General features: G+C 40.0%; 1 protein-coding gene across 1 annotated transcript in view; it reads right to left on the minus strand.

The window, feature by feature from the left end:
- Positions 1-233: 233 nt before the first annotated feature.
- The window catches only part of MTMR6 (myotubularin related protein 6), a 52,842-nt gene continuing 35,284 nt past the window's right edge, over positions 234-17,791 (minus strand). The window contains exons 7-14 of the mRNA XM_019524965.1: positions 16,511-16,643; positions 12,758-12,867; positions 9,673-9,798; positions 7,900-7,949; positions 6,213-6,413; positions 3,058-3,192; positions 2,848-2,974; positions 234-748 (exon numbers count right to left, since the gene is read on the minus strand). Coding sequence (XP_019380510.1) covers positions 503-748; positions 2,848-2,974; positions 3,058-3,192; positions 6,213-6,413; positions 7,900-7,949; positions 9,673-9,798; positions 12,758-12,867; positions 16,511-16,643 — 1,128 coding nt within the window. The 3' untranslated portion in view covers positions 234-502. The remainder of the gene's footprint in view (positions 749-2,847; positions 2,975-3,057; positions 3,193-6,212; positions 6,414-7,899; positions 7,950-9,672; positions 9,799-12,757; positions 12,868-16,510; positions 16,644-17,791) is intronic.

Here is a 17,791-nt window from a genome sequence, read left to right on the forward strand (position 1 = left end):
GTGGATACATATTTATATTGTATACTATATATATACACACACACACACACACACACACACACACACACACACGCGCGCGCGCGCGTGCACGCACAGCTTCAGTGCCTAAAATAGCAAGTTTGTCAAGTTTCTTTGATCACCCAAGAGTAGCTTGTGAAACCATCTGTGTTTGGCTGCAAGAAACATATCAAAGTATCATTACTGTTTTAGGTAATCTAGTGTAAACTGACTTGTTAAATCCAAACACATACCGCTCCTTAATTTTAAGTTACTATGAATAACCAAATGCCCCTTTAAAAAAAGAATACAGCTAAATTCTATTCATGATTTCTCAGAGAACAGCAAACACTTAACAACCAGCATGCTGTTCTATTCTACAAAAACAAAGCTCACCGTTATACAAATTTGTTTTTTGGTCATGCAGCAACAGATCATCTTCACAATAATCTGCCTTGCATTTCAGTCTGTCTAGGAAAAAAAGGAGCACAGCTCCATGTTTCAGTTAGCAGGTCATCCTTGCTACTCCATACTCCAAGCTCACAACGGCAGGGTCAGCTTTTGAGAACTCCTCCATATATTCACTGTAGCGATTGTCTGCTGTGTTGCTGCCCTCTATAGTTCGAATAGCATCAGTTGCAGGTAACAGAGGTTGCTCCTTAAAGCACTGAGTTTTAAGCGTAGGATGCACAGACTGTAATGGTTCCTTGGTGAGGACTGCATTTTGTTGCTTATTTCTCACTTTTATTTTCTGAAACAGCAATTGTTAACATTTTTTCTTAGTACTGCTGCATCATTTCATTGAACAACATATTTAAAGATTAAAAATTAAAAAGCAAATGAATTAAATCAACACTTTAAACATAGCTTGTCCAAAGCTATGTCCTAGCTGGCCAGTTTGCTCTTTTGAACAATATCTTAGTAAAGCTCGGTGTGGGGATCACAAAGGGGAACTTTAAAATTGTTTCTCTCTTATGCTGGGTATTTAGAATAAAGAAGGAAGTGGAGTGGACTGGAAAGAAAAAGGGAAGACATTATTCAGCAGTACACACACATCTTCCTATATTCCCCCCACACTTTTGCCACAGAAAAACTGTCATGGCTTCTGGGCGTAACAGAGAACCTATCTGGGAATATTTTGAAGAAATTCCTTCCCTGGGTAAAAAATGAAAATGTGTCAAGTGTAAGCAGTGCAAGAAGGAGATGCAGGGCCTAACTGCAAGAATGAAACATCATAATGAAAACTGCTTATTGGGAGAAAGTGATGTAGATGAAGATATGAATATGTCTGAAGAACAATGTGGATCAACTGGATAGTAAATTAAATAATACACTTTGCAATGCATCATTCTTCAAGACTCTCTGCCTTTTATTCATAGTTGGTAGGGTCAGAAGGGACCTCAACAGATCAGTCTGACCCCCTGCCCTGGGCAGGAAAGAGTGCTGGGGTCAGATGAGCCCAGCCAGATGCCTATCCAGCCTTCTCTTAAAGACCCCCAAGGTAGGGGAGAGCACCACCTCCCTTGGAAGCCCATTCCCAATTTTGGCCACCCTTACCATGAAGTTTTTCCTGATACCTCGTCTAAATCTGCTCTCTGTCAGTTTGTGATCATTGTTCCTTGTTACCCCAAGAGGTGTCCTGGTGAACAGAGCATCTCCAATCCCTTGCTGCGTCTCCCTAATGAATTTGTAGCTGGCCACAAATTTTGTTGAATTTCCTTTTTTGCATACAGCCCATCTCTCCAATTTATGTTCATCCTTTTGACTTCTATTCCTAGACTGCAAAGTGTTTTCAGTCCCTCTTAGTGTTGAAGCATGCTTTCAGAGCAAGTATAACAAGTAGCAGGTCAAGATTTAGATTAAATTATTTATTTTCAAGGAAACTCATAAACAAAACAAAAATAAGAAAGTTCACAATCATACTTGGGGTAATAGTTAAAGGTTTCAGAAGACCATATGCAAGCTTTAAAGAAGAAGTTCTTATTTGATCTGGATCAAATATTTTGCAGGGATTAGCTTGATGGTATTATTGTTCAGAAGCCTCACTTTCCATAGGAGGAAAATAGTTTAGGTTCAAGTTTCTGAAAAATTTTGCAAAATTTGCATTTAAAATTTTATTGTAATTAAGATGATGAAAACCTTATTTTTAGCTAAGCTTTCAAGAATCAAAATATGTCCTGCTTCATGAGTTTGTACTAAAATAAGATGACAAACTTAAAGGACTGCACCCATACACATTTTAGCTGCATGTTCAAAAGACATCTTTCCATACACCCTCTATTCCCATGTTACTATTACTTCATAGACCTGCTGGAACAAGAGAGGAACCGGTAAAGTACAAGAGGCAGAGCATGATTTAATTATATGCTTTTAATAGATCATCACACCTTAGGTGCCTGGTGAGTCTGACTGAAAGATAGGAGAAAATAATGGTGCCCTTCCAATTGTGGCTCAAGTAATTAAAACATTTCTGGCCTCCTTACAGGATAATACTGTGCAACCCTAGTCTAATTTAATTATGGGGGTCTAGCCAGAGAATAGCTGTCTGGGATACAATCAAACCAATACTGAACTGCTCTTGGTAACATGAAACTTTTCCTTCTAACTGTAAAATAGTGGGGAAGGTTCAAGGATTTTTTTTCCCTTAGAGGAGAACATTTAGATCAGGTTTACTCCTGAATATCACACAGTATACCAATATAAAAACCAAAATTGGATGCAGTATAAATATTAAAAATGCACGGGAGTAAGAGTGCAGGGTTATACAGTAATGAAACTGGTATCATTATTACAATATTATGAATATAAGTGTTATTCAAATCACAGCAGAATAAGTTTCATAATACTCACAGCTTCTAGCTCTTTCATGTCTTTCTCCAACTGTTTATTTTGTTCATTCATGTCCATAATGAGATTATATACCGACTGCCTGGGATGCATAGTGCGATCAAACTGATGATACATATTTCTCCAAAACCTGCGTGCACAAAATCCACTGGAGTTTTAAACAAGCCGGTCTTGACAGAAGTGAAACAAGATATTGTACCTAACAGAACTTACTTAAAATTGAGGGACACTGTGTTTGGCTCCAAAAGGGTAAGCTTCTGAGACAAATCTGGATTGTATAGAGGATTTAGATACTTCTTTTGTTCATCCAAGAGAAACGGCCACAAGGAATAAGTCTTCTCTCTCAACCTTAAAACAAGCAGAAGTGTAAAAATCAATCTGACTGTAGTAAAAATTTAAGTGCTTGCTTTTGGTCTTAAAACTCAGCTCTCCTTCAAACCGATACATTCAAGTTGAGAGTGCTGCCTTTTACCTTTATAATTAATAAAACATGGTCATGAATTTTGCCTAAACCTATACCCATTTATCCTATCCACCCATCTTCCCTTTTACCCAGGTGTCCAGGCACCGAGTATTCTTGGGATAATGGAATTTCTGAAACTGTTCTTGTAGGTCTCAGTTCTTCTTACCAGGAATTGCATAGTGTGCACATCAGGAAAAATGCAGATGTTTGCTTTCCCCAGGGAATGTCCAGGCCACATGCACTCTGGTGCACAGCAGGTTATCCCAAGTTGGGTAGAAGAGGCTGGAGCCAGCAATTCTGCTGGCCCCAGCAGCCTTACCTGGGGTCCTCCCAGGGCTGCAGCCACAGCAGTAACCTTGGCCAGTAGCTGGAGTGCAACTGCAGCTGACCGGGATCTAGCTTTGGGTGGCATGCTCTGCTGCCACTTGCGCCACCACAGTTTTTTTGTGTGCATTTTTTTTTCACCCCAGCATCTCCTGGAGTCAAAAAAAAGCCCCCACGCTGCAAGGTAGCAGCTCTGGGAATACCTGCATGTGCAGTGTATGACGGTGCACACAGATCTGTAGCACCACACATCGCACATTCATACTCGTCTGAATGCAGCAACTGATTTCATTAGTAGTTATATTCTCAAACTGATTTTTTGGAGACAATGAATGGTCTCTTTACAGTTGCAAGCACAAATGCATTTGTCAGCACCAAACTGTGTTTACAGGAAGGTTTTCCAGCTGGAATCTAAGATATCCTCCCCACAAACCAAGAAGTGACTGACAAGAGGAACAAGAAGGTTAGGGAAAGTGTGGGTCCCTTACTGAATGGGGGAGGCAACCCAGTGACAAATGGAGGAGGAAAAGGCTGAAGTATTCAATGCCTTTTTTTACCTCAGGCCTTCACAGGCAAGGTCAGCTCCCAGATTACTGCACTGGGCAGCACAGTTTGGGGAGGTGAGCAGCCCTCAGTGGTGAATGAATAGGGTAGGGACTATTTAGAAAAGTTGGATGTATACAAGTCCATGGGGCCAGATGCAATGCATCTGAGGGTGCTGAGGGAGTTGGCTGCTACAGTTGCAGAGCTGCTGGCCGTTATCTTTGAAAGCTCATGGCAATCAGGGAGAGGTCCCAGATGATTCGAAAAGGGCAAACACAGCGCCAGTCTTTAAGAAAGGGAAGAAGGAGGATCCAGGGAACTACAGACCAGTCAGCCTCACCTCGTCCGCAGAAAAATCATGGAGTAGGTCTTCAAAGAATCCATTTCTAAGCACTTGGAGGAGGAAAAAAGTGATCAGGAACAGTCAGAATGAATTCACCAAGGGCAAGTCATGCCTGACCAACCTGATTGCCTCCTATAATGAGATAACTGGCTCTGTGGATGCAGTAAAAGCAGTGAACATGATATACTTCAATTTTAGCAAGATTTCTGATAAAGTCTCCCACAGCATTCTTGCAAGCAAACTGAGCAAGTATGGGTTGGTTGGATGAATGGACTGTAAGGTGGACAGAAAGCTGGCTAGATTGTCAGGCTCAATGGGTAGTAATCAATGGCTCGATGTCTAGTTGGCAGGCAGTATCAAGTGGAGTGCCCCAGGGTTTGGTTGTGTTCAAAATCTTCATTTAACGATCTGAAAGATGGGATGGATTGCACCATAAGCAAGTTTGCAGGTGACACCACACTGGGGGGGGGGTATAGTAGGTCTAGGATTCAGAGTGGAGAGTAGGGGTAGGATTCAGAGTGACCTTGACAAATTGGAGGATTGGGCCAAAAGAAGTCTCATGAGGTTCAACAAGGGCAAGTGCAAAGTCCTGCACTTAGGATGGAAGAATCCCATCCACCAGTACAGGCTGGGGGCTGACTGGCTAAGCAGTGGCTCTGCAGAAAAGGACCTGGGGGGTACAGTGGACAATAAGATGGATGAGTCATCATTGTGCCCTTGTTGCCAAACAGCATATTGAGGGAAATGATTCTTTCCCTCTATTCAGCACTGTTGAGGCCACATCTGGAGTACTGTGTCTAGTTTTGGACCTGCCCCCCACTACAGAAAGGATGCGGACAAGTGGGGGACAGTTCAGAAGAGGGCAACAGAAATGGTGAGGGGGGTAAGGCACATGACTTATGGGGAGGGGCTGAGGAAACTAGGTTTATTTAGTCTGCAGAAGAGAAAACCAAGGTGGGATTTAATAGCAGCCTTTAACTACCTGAAGGGTGGTTCTAAAGAGGATGGAGCTAGACTGTTCTCAGTGGTGACAGATGACAGAACATGGGGCAATGGTATCAAGTTGCAGCCAGGGAGGTTTAGGTTGGGTATTAGGAAAAACTCTCTTGCTAGGAGAGAGAGAGAGAACTAGAACAGGTTACCTAGAGAGGTGGTAGAATCTCTATTCCTGGATGTTTTTAAGGCCCAGCTTGACAAAGCTTTGGGTAGAATGATCCAGTCGGGGATGGTCCTACTTCGAGCATGGGGTTGGACTACATGACCTCCTGAGGTCCCTTCCCAACCCTAATTTTCTATAATTCTATGCCAACTTCAATTATTTGACAATAATATTAGGACATGTTGAACAGGGAACAATTCTGAACCAGAAAGTAAACAATACAACTTACATTTTTGCAAAAATAAGTTAAAAATGAAGAAAAACACACAACAGTTTTGGGGAGATACAAGACATTTGGAAGGCTTTGAATGCTCCCCTCCCTTATGAAATATTGTCATAACTTTTTCCTCAGAGTTAGAAAAATGTTTTCAGCCTCTAAAAGCCTAAGAACACTTGCTGTTTCCCAGAGCAATTGAACCATTTTCTCGATATTACAGATCATGTCCACTTGCTTTTATTCAGAGTCCAAGATGAAGATGTAAAGAAGTTCTTATTTAAATGGAGCAAATGAAGAATGTTTACAATCGTCAGCTTACTTGAGTTCTTCTCGCTCTTTTTGGCAGTTTCCAAGGAAATTTCCAAACTGGCATGAATGAACGTGTTCATGAATCTGAAGAAGAAAAGCCTCATTGTATTCAAAGGCTTGTGGAAATTGCTCTGTCAGATTCCACACACATTCTAAAAACTGGGTGAACACTGGTGAGATTTCCTTCGGGTCCCCATCCAGTTGACAACATCTACAATAGAGTTCCATAAAGAAAATCAGAGAACGTAAAAGGGTAAATAAAATCCTCATAATTTGTCTAGACAGAAAATATGCATTAATTTCAGTAAGATGCACCTATACTACAACTCCATCCAAGGTGAGCCAAGATCTGGAAGGACACTGTGGGGAGGCCCAAACAACAGAACAAGAATCCATTACAGCATACACCTGACATTTTTTTTCAACTTTAAAATTTACCTTGAACTACATAAGATAAAATTAAACTAAATAAGATTTTGAGTAAAAGTGTGCCTCATTCAGCTACTTCTGTTGAAATCAGTTTCTTTTTATCTGGGGTTTTCAATGTCACAAAATATAACTACCATTTGCTACAGAACTGCAATTAAAAAAGAAACAGTACTAGCTTTTTTACATTTCCAATTTTAATACAGTATGTTCAAAATCTACCATTCGGAATAAGCTAGTAAACCTCAGTGAGATAATCATTTCAAGTACTACAGTTGGACAACCATTGTTCCCAACAATACAAGAGAAAGCAAGAATTAGGAATTTACAGAACTGATGAGTTATAAATGTCTAATTTAATATGGAGCTCATCACCAGGATCTGAGAGTTAACTCATTTTAACAGTTCATTAGTACATTCTAAAGAAAACAGAACAGACCATTTCTTTAGCCTAGAGCACATTTAGAGCTTCATATACTTGGAATGGCTAAAGAAGAAGTGTTATACATTGAGATTTGTAAACTCTACACAGGTGCAACTGTATTTAAAGTGATCACACTTGATGAGAATTTGGTGCTCAATAAAAGCACTGCTCTACTTTTCTTGTCATTTCACAAAGAGCAAGAGTAAGAAGATCTGCCATGTCTTTAAGAACATTAACTGCTTACTTATCTATTTCCTCTATTGTCATGTAGCTCTTGAAAGCCAGAGTTCAGAATTCCTATATAGAAACAATTATCCTATAGGTGTTCAAATAAGGAAGATAATGCATTGTCTATTGCAGAACTTGCTTACTTGTTGTCAAGAGTTCCATCAATGCTACAGTTATGTTTAGGCATTAGACTTTCACACATTACCATATTTCTTGCATACAAGCAGCCTTGCTATATCTTTCTGAAAGGGAAAATGAAGAAAGAGATCTTTCCTTATAGTAACTTTGTAGCAGCAGCTAGGGAGCCAAGCCTGCTCATTGTTCTGCTTCCTGTGGCTTGCTGCAGTTTCAACAATAAATGGCAAAACCTGCTCTTACTGTATTACTTGCATATAATGAGCACTCCAACTTCCAGCAGGTGTTTTCTGGTAAAAGGATGTGTTGTATGTGAGAAAATATGGTATTAGGTTAATAAAAATCCATATGAATGTAAATGTTAATATAAAACACTAAGCCTTTGTTAACAACATATTTATGGTTAACTTCACTGTACAAATGTATACAAATCACTAATTGATAAATCTGCAAAATTTTGCTTTGGCCAATGAGAACGATCTACCTGTCAGAAAATTTGTGTCCAAAAGAGATCCAGTCCTTTTCTATTAAAACCTAGAGAGAAAAAGAAATAAAATTTGATGTAAAGAAATCATGCAACTTCTTTGCTTGTCCATTTATCTTGAACTATCCATAGACATGCACCTCATTTTCAGGTTCAATTTATTTACTACACTAGAGTGCAGTAACACCATTTTGAGTCCCGATGGCTTCATGACAACTTTTGACTACTGAAAATGAATCACTCAAAAAGAGGAAGAAGTGTGCTTAATATACTTGCAACCAGTCTGAAAGCTATTTACATCTTTTTAAAAAGTATAAAATGTTTAGTTGACTCAACAGCTTAAGTGGCTTTGTTAAACCAAATTCACTATAGAAGAGCTTAATGAAGTCATATAAGCTGACTTCTGCAAATTAGGGAGCAGGTGAAAAAGTGCCAGATGAAGGTATTCTCATATGTTCCTGTAATTTAAAAAATTTATAGCAATACACACCAATATGCATCAGTAGAGTATGACTTCTACATTTTGGGAACACTGATAGCACCATGTGCTACAAGAAGCATCAATGTAGGTCAGTTGGTGGTAACTGGAAAAAGTCATGGATGGTAAGAGGGGAGGCCTCCCCTTCCATGGGAGTATTTTAGTACATTCTATAAATATGAGCTGTTATTAGGAAAAAGGATTGCCTTAGCATGGGGATAGGGCCATATGCCCCAGGGGCTATGCTAGTGCAAGTCACAGACACCTGGGCTACACTCCCAGGCCCTGCAGCAGGTAGTGTGAAGTGGGGGGAGGGACAATAAGGGAAGGGGGAGTTTCTGCCTACACTAGCAATGCCACCCCCCTTCAGCTCCCTTGCTGTACTGTACCATGGGGTCACCCCGTACCGTGGGCTGTACTACACCCCTGGGGTGGGAGTAGGAAGAGAAAACTGAGGGGAGGGAGGAGGAACCTAGAGATCTCAGCTGAGATGGGAGCAATTAAGTGGGGCAGAGGTGTGAAAAGAGGTGGCAGCAGCTTGGTAGGAGCTGCATAGTAACCTCTTACAGGCTGCATTCAGCCCCCAGGGTTCCATTGGGACAGCACTGCCTTATCAGATCATACTTGCAGCTTGCCCAACTGATCAGTACCAAATGCCATATGAAAGTTATTAAAAGCTGTAATTCTTACTCCATGGTGGACATGTCTATAAGAGAATCATCTCCATAATTTCAAGCCGTTAATGGGTTTATACCCCTTAACCCCTGAGAAAGCTTGATGGCTTTGACACCTACTAAACTTTTGGTTTTAGTAGTATTTATGACAAGTTCTATGTACTACTCATTCTACTAGTTTTAAATGTTGCCTTTCAAATTCAGTGAATTCCATGAAATAAAGTGTGTAAACAGGATGCCAGATGACAATACAGCAGTATCAGGTACAAGATTTTTGCCAAGGTATTTTGATGATTTTTGAATGCAGATTATGAAGTATATTAGTAGACTGTGGATTACCAAAATTACTACTTTAGCTTACCTTCAGGTTCAGTACATGGCTACTCTGAATGCTGATGAATAAAAAGTTTATAATGCTTTTCCATATAACTTGATATAGCTTTCCAATGGGAGACATGCAGACAGACTGTTCTGATTTGAACTTGTTTATTTTACAAAAGCAAAATAAAAATCAACAGGCAGCAATTTATCTATCCTGTTATACTTCACATTTGGAAGCTCATATTCTCATACCTAGACTTAAAAGGCAACTGAATTTAGCCATATGAAAAAAATGCTCACCATGAATCCTTTAATTGTCCTGTAATAGGAATCCAGTAAGAGAGCACCAAGGGAACAAACTTGGGAAGTCCTGTCCCAGCCATCAGAGCAGTGTACTAACACACTTGCATTTTCAACTACTATTGCCTGCAAAATGAAAACAAAACTTAGTAGCATATGTTCCATAATTTCTTAAATAAATTTCAAAAGTTCAGTTTACTCCAAAACTTGCATGACAGTACATATTTAGGGACAGTACTTGAGGCTCACCTGGCAGTGCACAGTGTGAGATTTCTGGCTGCAAACCATGTTGAACAGTGCCAATGTTGGGAATTTCCCTTTGCAAAGCTATCAAGCTCTGCATGATAAAGACAAGGTTTAGTTCCCTCTTTGCTCTTGAAACTAGGTGCTCATTTTCTACTATTTGTTCACAGCCAAATATCTGGTAGCACCTAGTCTCAATAGGCTGCTAGGAAGAGGCTCAACTATACATCAAAATCCCACAAAACAAATATGGGGTACTGGGCATTTGTAAAAATTCTGTCCGTTCTACATCAAGAATTTAGGGGTATGAGAAAGATTCAAAACAAGAAGCCATGCTTCATTGATCTAAATATTTGCAAGTCACATTTTGAGAGATGTTAGCTTTTTAATTTCAAGTAATCCCAAGCCTACTTTAAAACACTCTAGTGCTACTTCAGGTGGTAGAAATCTTTATGGCAAGAATTACTGCCTCAGTTTTCCAGCTATAAGCCTAGCAGACATGATAATGTCATATTTACAAGCAACAACACACTCCCCACCTCCCCAAACAAATCTTCATGGTTCAAACATACCTGTATGTGCTGCTATGCTATGAGATAAAAAAGTGTAGTACAGATTCAAGTATGAGAGAGCGCGTTTTCATGGACATTACAGCAGAAAGGGACCTTGCAAGATCATCAGGTCCAGCCCTCTGCCCAAGGGGCAGGAAGTCTGCTGGGCTCAAATAATCCCAGCAACATAAGCATTCAACTGGGTCTTAATGGTGTCCAGAGTAGGTGATTGTACCATTTCGGGGGGAAGTCTATTCTAGACTCTGGGGACTCTGACAGTAAAGAAGTTTTTACTATGTTCAGCCTAAAAAAGTCTTCCCAGAGTTTATGACCATTAAACCTCATCTTCAAGTAGGGTGCCCTGGAGAACAGATGTTCTCCTAGTTCCTGATGCACACCCCTTACATACTTATAGGCTACCACCAAGTCCTCCTGAGCCTTTACTTCTCCAGGCTGAAGAGTCCCATGCCTCTCAGCCTCCCCTCATAAGACCTGTTGTCTTGCCCTCTGATCCTGTGCATGGCTCTCCTCTGGACTCTCTCAAGCTTTTCCACATCCTTCCTAAAGTGTGGAGCCCAGAACTGGACGCAGCACTCCAGCTGCAGCCTCACCAAGGCCAAGTACAGCAGGACGATGACTTCCTGGGTCTTGCTTGAAATGCATCGATAGATGTCAGCCAAGGTTTTGTTTGCTCTGCTGGCTGCAGTATTGCATTGGTGGCTCATGTTCATCTTGTGCTCAATCATGACCCCCAAGTCCCTTTTGGTAGTGGTGCTAGTGAGTGTTTTGTCTATGGAGAATTTATCCATAGGTGGAGATGTGCATGTAAAGATTCAGCAGAAAAACATTTAGAAAAGTGTATGATAAAAGACTAGTATAAGGTGATAGTTGCTAGGAATGGTCATTTAAGAAAAAATACCAGGCACACTTAGGGACAGCTTTAAAACATAAAACATACCTAATTCAAAAGTAAATACCCTCTTAAAAGTATATGACCTGTACATACTTTAATATTAAAGCCAGTAGAAGTTCATGAACTAAATATCCGAGTTAACAAGGGCACTAAACTGCTACCCTACCCTTCCAAGGTCACAACCAAAACAGCTCCAATTCATACAGTTACGCTAACAGTGATTCTCAACAAGGGAATCCTGGCATCCAGGATGCCACACAGTACCATACAATATTAGCACTTTTTATGTGTGCAAACACCTACACACGATTCATAGCTTAAACCCAGAGATTTCAAATAGAAATCCATAGTGTCACAAGCATTGTGCCCTGTTGTGGTTTGAGTTCTTTGCAAAATAATTACACACTTTTCTTTTTTTGACTATGGAAAAAAAAGAGAGGAAACTAAGAGCTGACATTTTCAGAGGGGTCTTGAATCTAAAAATGTTGAGAACCACTTCCCTACTGCATGCTATTCTGTGACTAGAATACCACATCATAGCATTTTGCCAGCCTGTGAATTAATTTGTTTTTGTTATTATTTGAAGCGTGTTTGCTGCAATTTTTATTTCTCTTTCTATTAATATAAAGTTAGCTACTTAACACCAATTGCAAAACAGATGTTGCAGTAAAAACCTGCTTACCCTATCCCCTTTAGGCCCAAGCAGTTCTTTGGCAGTTGTTTATTAGACTGAACTGGGGAGAAGGGCAGTACTTGAAGTTAGCCGATTTAACTATCTAAAGGAAAACTGCAATTGAACTCCAAAAGTTAGAACCGATTTAGTTAGCATCATGGCCATGTGAAGTACTCAAAGCTTTTAATAATTTCCTCCAACTCCCCTTCCCCCCACCCGTTATATATATAATAATATATTTGATGGTTAGATCTCTTATAAAAATATAGCTAAGCTAACATCCTTTCACCACAATGGAAAGGGGGCTGTTTCACATTCAAAAGTCAATTAAGACACAAAACAGGCACATAGGTTATTTTTTCTACCAAATGGACTTGCTGTAAAACTATACATCTAAGTTATACAGTTTTCTGTAAGCAGCATAGTTTAGATCAGTAGTGAACAGAACACGCTTTTGCCCTTTTGTGGGGGGAGCTGTTGTGTGCACCAAACTTTTGTTCCATTACAGGCACAGACTAGTTTCCAATCATTTATTTAGTAGAAGTGTAATGTCCATACCTAGCACAAATACAACAGAACACCCAACAGAGCAAGTACATAAATCAAATGTTATTATTTTTGCTGCAGGAACAAGTCAAGAGCATGAAGTACATCTTCAACCTCCCCCACCCCGACATCCCAAAAAAGATGAGGTGTGCAAGTTACTTTGGCCAAGACGACAGCAGCATCCGATACAGCTTTGATATGACGCAGCCAGCCAGAGTTCTCCAAGCCAGACAAAAAATCGTTGACAGACAAACCCCTTATACCACTGACTGAAAGACAAAAAAAAAAAGTCATTTAACATCCTATCACTGTAAGGGGGGGCATGGGGAGTAACATGACAATGCAAATATCAGGCCACCTTTCTCTATTTTAGAAAGGTATTTAAAAACATTGTTCTTTCTTTTCAAGAAGTACTTAAATTCTCAACATTTCAGAAATACGTACAGAACAATAATAATACATTTCTCCATATAAAATAGACTGCAGATTGACTGGGTTATAAAAGAGGAAGAAACTAGGTCTGCATTGCCAAAAGGGTACAAAGACAACATTTGAGTAAAGCTGATCAGTCACAGTAAAAAGCGCTACTTGGCCTTACAGAGCAGGACAGCACAAGGTAAATACTCGACAACCCTAACCCACCAAAATATTTAAAGAGAGTACATCATTACCAGACTATATTTAGAGTACTGAGTAACCTATAAAACTTCCAGAATAAAATGGGTCATTTTTTAACAAAAGTAATCTGAATGTAGTATTTACGTAAGTGGAAGGGAAGGAGGGGGAAAAACAGGGAAGAAATAAAGTTCTTTCTGTGTATGTCTCCAGAACACATGTACCATTCTTGTTTACTGTAAACTCCACCATCCTACCCTCAATAATGTACAATAATGGAGGAAGGAAAATGAAGAGCATCCTCAGTCCTGCAGATGATATCAATCTGAGGACACATTTCCAGCAGTATTGTTCATATTGGTTTTTTACTACAATGTAAAAATCACACCAAGGTATGGAGTAGACAGATCAGCTCTCCTAGAGCAATTGCATGCAGCATGTCATATTAGTGTCTTGATATTACATGGCAGGGGAGATGGTAAGACCATTAGCTTTAAGCAAATAGTTCCATAGAATAACTGTGGACAAATACTTACACAAACATACTCTTACTGCACGTTTACTAAGGGTAATTTACACTGGATTCAACCGAGTTAAATCAGCAGAGGGCTGTATTTTATGTAGCTGACTCTTGGGGTAATCTATCTTTACAGCCATGTTAACAATGCATCTGTAACTCTCTCATGTAATCATCTTTTGGTAATGACTTCTGACCTGCAATTCAGTTTTTAGCATAGGGTTTTTGGTTGTAGCTGTGTTAGTCTAAGGCCATAAGCCTACCGTTTTTAATATAAACATTGATTGCTTGGCATTCAGATAAGTGTGGCTTGACCTAGAGCATGGAAAACAGAATAATTTGGATCAATTGTCCTTACTGGATAAATCTAGGCATCAAAAAACAATGCAATTATTCACTGGCTAATATAAGATCACATGCCCCTTGAGGTAAAGTATATTTCTTATTTAAAGGAAGCAAAGATGCAGCATACTTAGCACAGACATCTTGTAGCATAACTACAAATAAAAATAAGAATCCCTTCACCAACTAAAAGTAGAAAATATTTCGAAACATGTTAGGAGACCTATACCAGTAGTTTCTGTAGAACGTGATTTCATTATAAAACAAGCCCACAAACCTCCTCACTTCCCCAATATTAGCTTTTGTAGTTGGCAAGAAAACCTTTCAAAGGGAAAATGATGTTGCACACTTGCAAAACATGCAGATCTTTGTTTGCTGGCCTCTTTTTCAAGCAAAGCTATACAAGACAGAACACTGACTCCTCAAACATCCAGACAGCAACTTTTTCTTCAAGTTGTGGTTGATATGGTAATTTACAAGCAGCGATACTAAGCAGTTGTGTTGGGAGCTTTGAATCTAAGAAAACAGCAGTTAGAACATTTGTTTTTTTGCATGGGATACCAATCCCATGAGATCTAGTGAAAGAAATGCCCTTCATGTGAACAGATCCCCGATGGCCATTTTATGTATAGATAAGATTGAGACTCCTCTGAATCTATTACTTTATCTTGACCATTGTGTCAAATAGGGTAGCCTTGTAGAATATTTTCCTGCTATTTAATATCTCAAACAGATACAGAACATGAATTTCCTTTGTCCAATATCAGTCAGGCTGTGAAAGGATTTTAGGTGTGAGTACTTGTAGCCAGAAGTAATGTCTTCACCCGGCAGACTGACAGATTTCAGTATGCTGGAGAACCTGAATTATCTTGGCTCCATTAACATTAAGTAAATAATCATGGAAGAGTTTGGTCTTATTCTGTAAAAGATCCTTGGAATCAAGTGAATTTAGGGTAGCCAGGGGGGTGGGGGGCTGGCAGCAGCTGAAGGTGAGGGCTGTATAAGGTATTTCTGCCAAAAGAAAAATCCCATTTCAACATGTTGCAAAGGATCAATGCTGATGTCTCACTTGTGACTGGAATGCTGCTCACTAAAGCTGCTTAGCACAGAGACAAGTTAGACTCAGATGCACTGTTCCCTATCCTGATGGCCTCGGGACCTAATGAGAAAGGTCCTGCCTCTACATCCTGGTTTTGAAAGACATGGTTATTATTCTGTCATATTTCCATACATCAACTTTACCAAAACCTACCAAAATCTTTACAAGGTTGTGTAATTTTTCTTTGAACTTCACACAGTGCAGGAGAAGCCAATTTTTCTCCTTATAGTTTCTAGAGGTAGGCTGCCTCTGATTCTGGCCTATGAGCTTTTTTTCCCCAGAAACCTGCCTGTCATATCTGGGATGACACCTTGCTGATGGGAGCAGACTCACTGGGTTTGAGACTGGTCACACTGATTCATCCAATAAGTCACATGTGCACCATCGTCTTTTCCGAGGTGGTGAATCCAGATCCAGGCTGGAGCACTGTCCTGGAATCTGAACTGTCTCCAAAGGTTAGAGTTAAAAAGAACAGAGACCCTTAATGGCAGTGTGCACCTTTACAGGAATTTCCAGTGACTGCAGTTATGAAATTCTTATTGTGACCTAACAAGCAATACAAACCCCTTTCAGCACCTGGAGAAGAATTAAATAGTACACTTAGTGGGAATATGAGCTTCTTAATATACATTTATAAATTCCTAATGACATCTGAAAAACTCTAGAACTCTTGGTTCAGAGATGATACCTTCTATTAGACCAACTGAGAAATCACAAAAAACTTACCTTTTTTGGCAAGCTTTCGAGCACACACGCTCTTCCTCAGGCTCAGGGAAAATTAAAGTTAGTCAAAAGTCCCCATGGGTAGAAGACAAACCTCATTTTTTCACAGAGGAAGCTGAAGATGGAAGTCTGTTCCTTTGGGTCTGAAAGCTTGCAGAAAAAAAGTATATTTTTTGTGATTTCTCAGTTGGTCTAATAAAAGGTATCATCCCTGAACCAAGAGTTCTAGAGTTCTTCAGATGTCATTAGGGATTTATAAATGTATATCAAGCCCTGCAAACCGTCTCCTGTAGATCATCTGGCACATGAACAGAACTAGCCCAAGAAATATTTAACATACTGAAATATTTCCATCAAGACAAATAATTAACCATTCATAAAAGCTCCCTCAAAAAATTCACAGTAAATCAGTTCCCAGCCCCTCAAATGACATAGCACACCAACTACTAAATTCAATGCAGTAAGGAAAAGTAAGATTTGTATTCCTTGCATAAACTAACATTAAAAATTCAATGACCATAAAAAGATCACGTATCCAGTTTTTAACCAACCTCTCATTCCCCACCTCCCCACCCAAAGAACAAGCAAACTTTATACAGGTAGAACAAAAACTTGCCTTCTAGAAGTTTTTGCAGGCTGGATCTCATTACATGAATATTTTCAATGCCGACAAACTGAAATCTAATGTTAGAGTAGTTGTCCTCATTTTCATAGCCTTTACCTGCTGCTCTGTTCGCCATTGCATTAAGCTACAGGGGTGGGGAAAAAAGGCATTTTTTTAAAGCTAAAACTTAAAGTATGATATAACCAGGCAACTTCAAATGGGGCACTGGGTTAAAAACACAAAACAGTAAACATACATGTCTTATACCAGTGGGGGCCAACCTTCCCATCAGAGGCCCCTTTCTGGAGCAAGTTAACCTTCTACCTTCCCCTCATCAAGTGCCTCTGTGATCCCTTTCCCTTGCCCACTCTGCTGTTCTGCTCCCTGCTCTGTGCTTCCTGGCTGATACGATGATTTGCTTTCTGCCCCCTGCCCTGTACTGCCTGCCCCCTCCCCAACCTGCCATGTGCCCCATTCAGAGGCTGCCCCTGCCACTTGTGGCACCTATGCCACAAGCTGGCCACTTCTGACATATCCATAAGCATACCAATAGATATCAGGTTTGTGGCTACGTTTAAGGAGGTTTCTTTGACATGATAATGATGAATGGTGAGGAAGACTGCATGTTGAATACAAAGAGTGAAGAGGCAGACCAGATGCAGAGCTGATAATTCTGAACAGGCTATATAGCATATCTCGATTCCATTTCCTCCCAGACATACAAGGTCGTAATTGTTCATCTTAAGTAGTTTTGTGAAATTATGAACAAGGTAATTAGCTGAAAAGAAAAAGTTCAACTTTTTCAGATATGCTGCAAGTCCAAAAGGAAGAAGGAAGACGCACTATACCTTTGAATATATTGGGTGCAACTACACTTTCAGTTTACTATGGAGTAGACTAATTGGCTCTGCAACAAAGTGTCCCCATCTACATGTGTGCCTCTATTAGTGCGCAGTAAGTTAAAATTTGCATTGGGGACAGTACTATCTTATGGCAGAGCAATTTAATGTGCTAAAACAAATGCATGGATGCCAACCACAGGCATAAGTTGCACCCGGTCAGTCCAGCCTGTTGGGGGCCTGATCCATCCCAGCTCAAACTGAGGCTGTCCCAGGTGCACGTGTAGATGTTGCACCCAGGAGCAGTTCCCTCCATCTCAAATGGCTCTGGAGATTAATTGCATCATATTAATTGCCATGCAGATGTACCCACTGATGGCTATAAAATTATGAACTACCAAAAAAACCTAGGCCAGCTCAGTTTGAATCAACAAATTAGACATTTTTGTGAGGG

This window comes from Gavialis gangeticus, unplaced genomic scaffold (assembly GCF_001723915.1).
Source record: "Gavialis gangeticus isolate Ggan-Ray unplaced genomic scaffold, GavGan_comp1, whole genome shotgun sequence".
Taxonomy (NCBI): domain Eukaryota; kingdom Metazoa; phylum Chordata; order Crocodylia; family Gavialidae; genus Gavialis; species Gavialis gangeticus.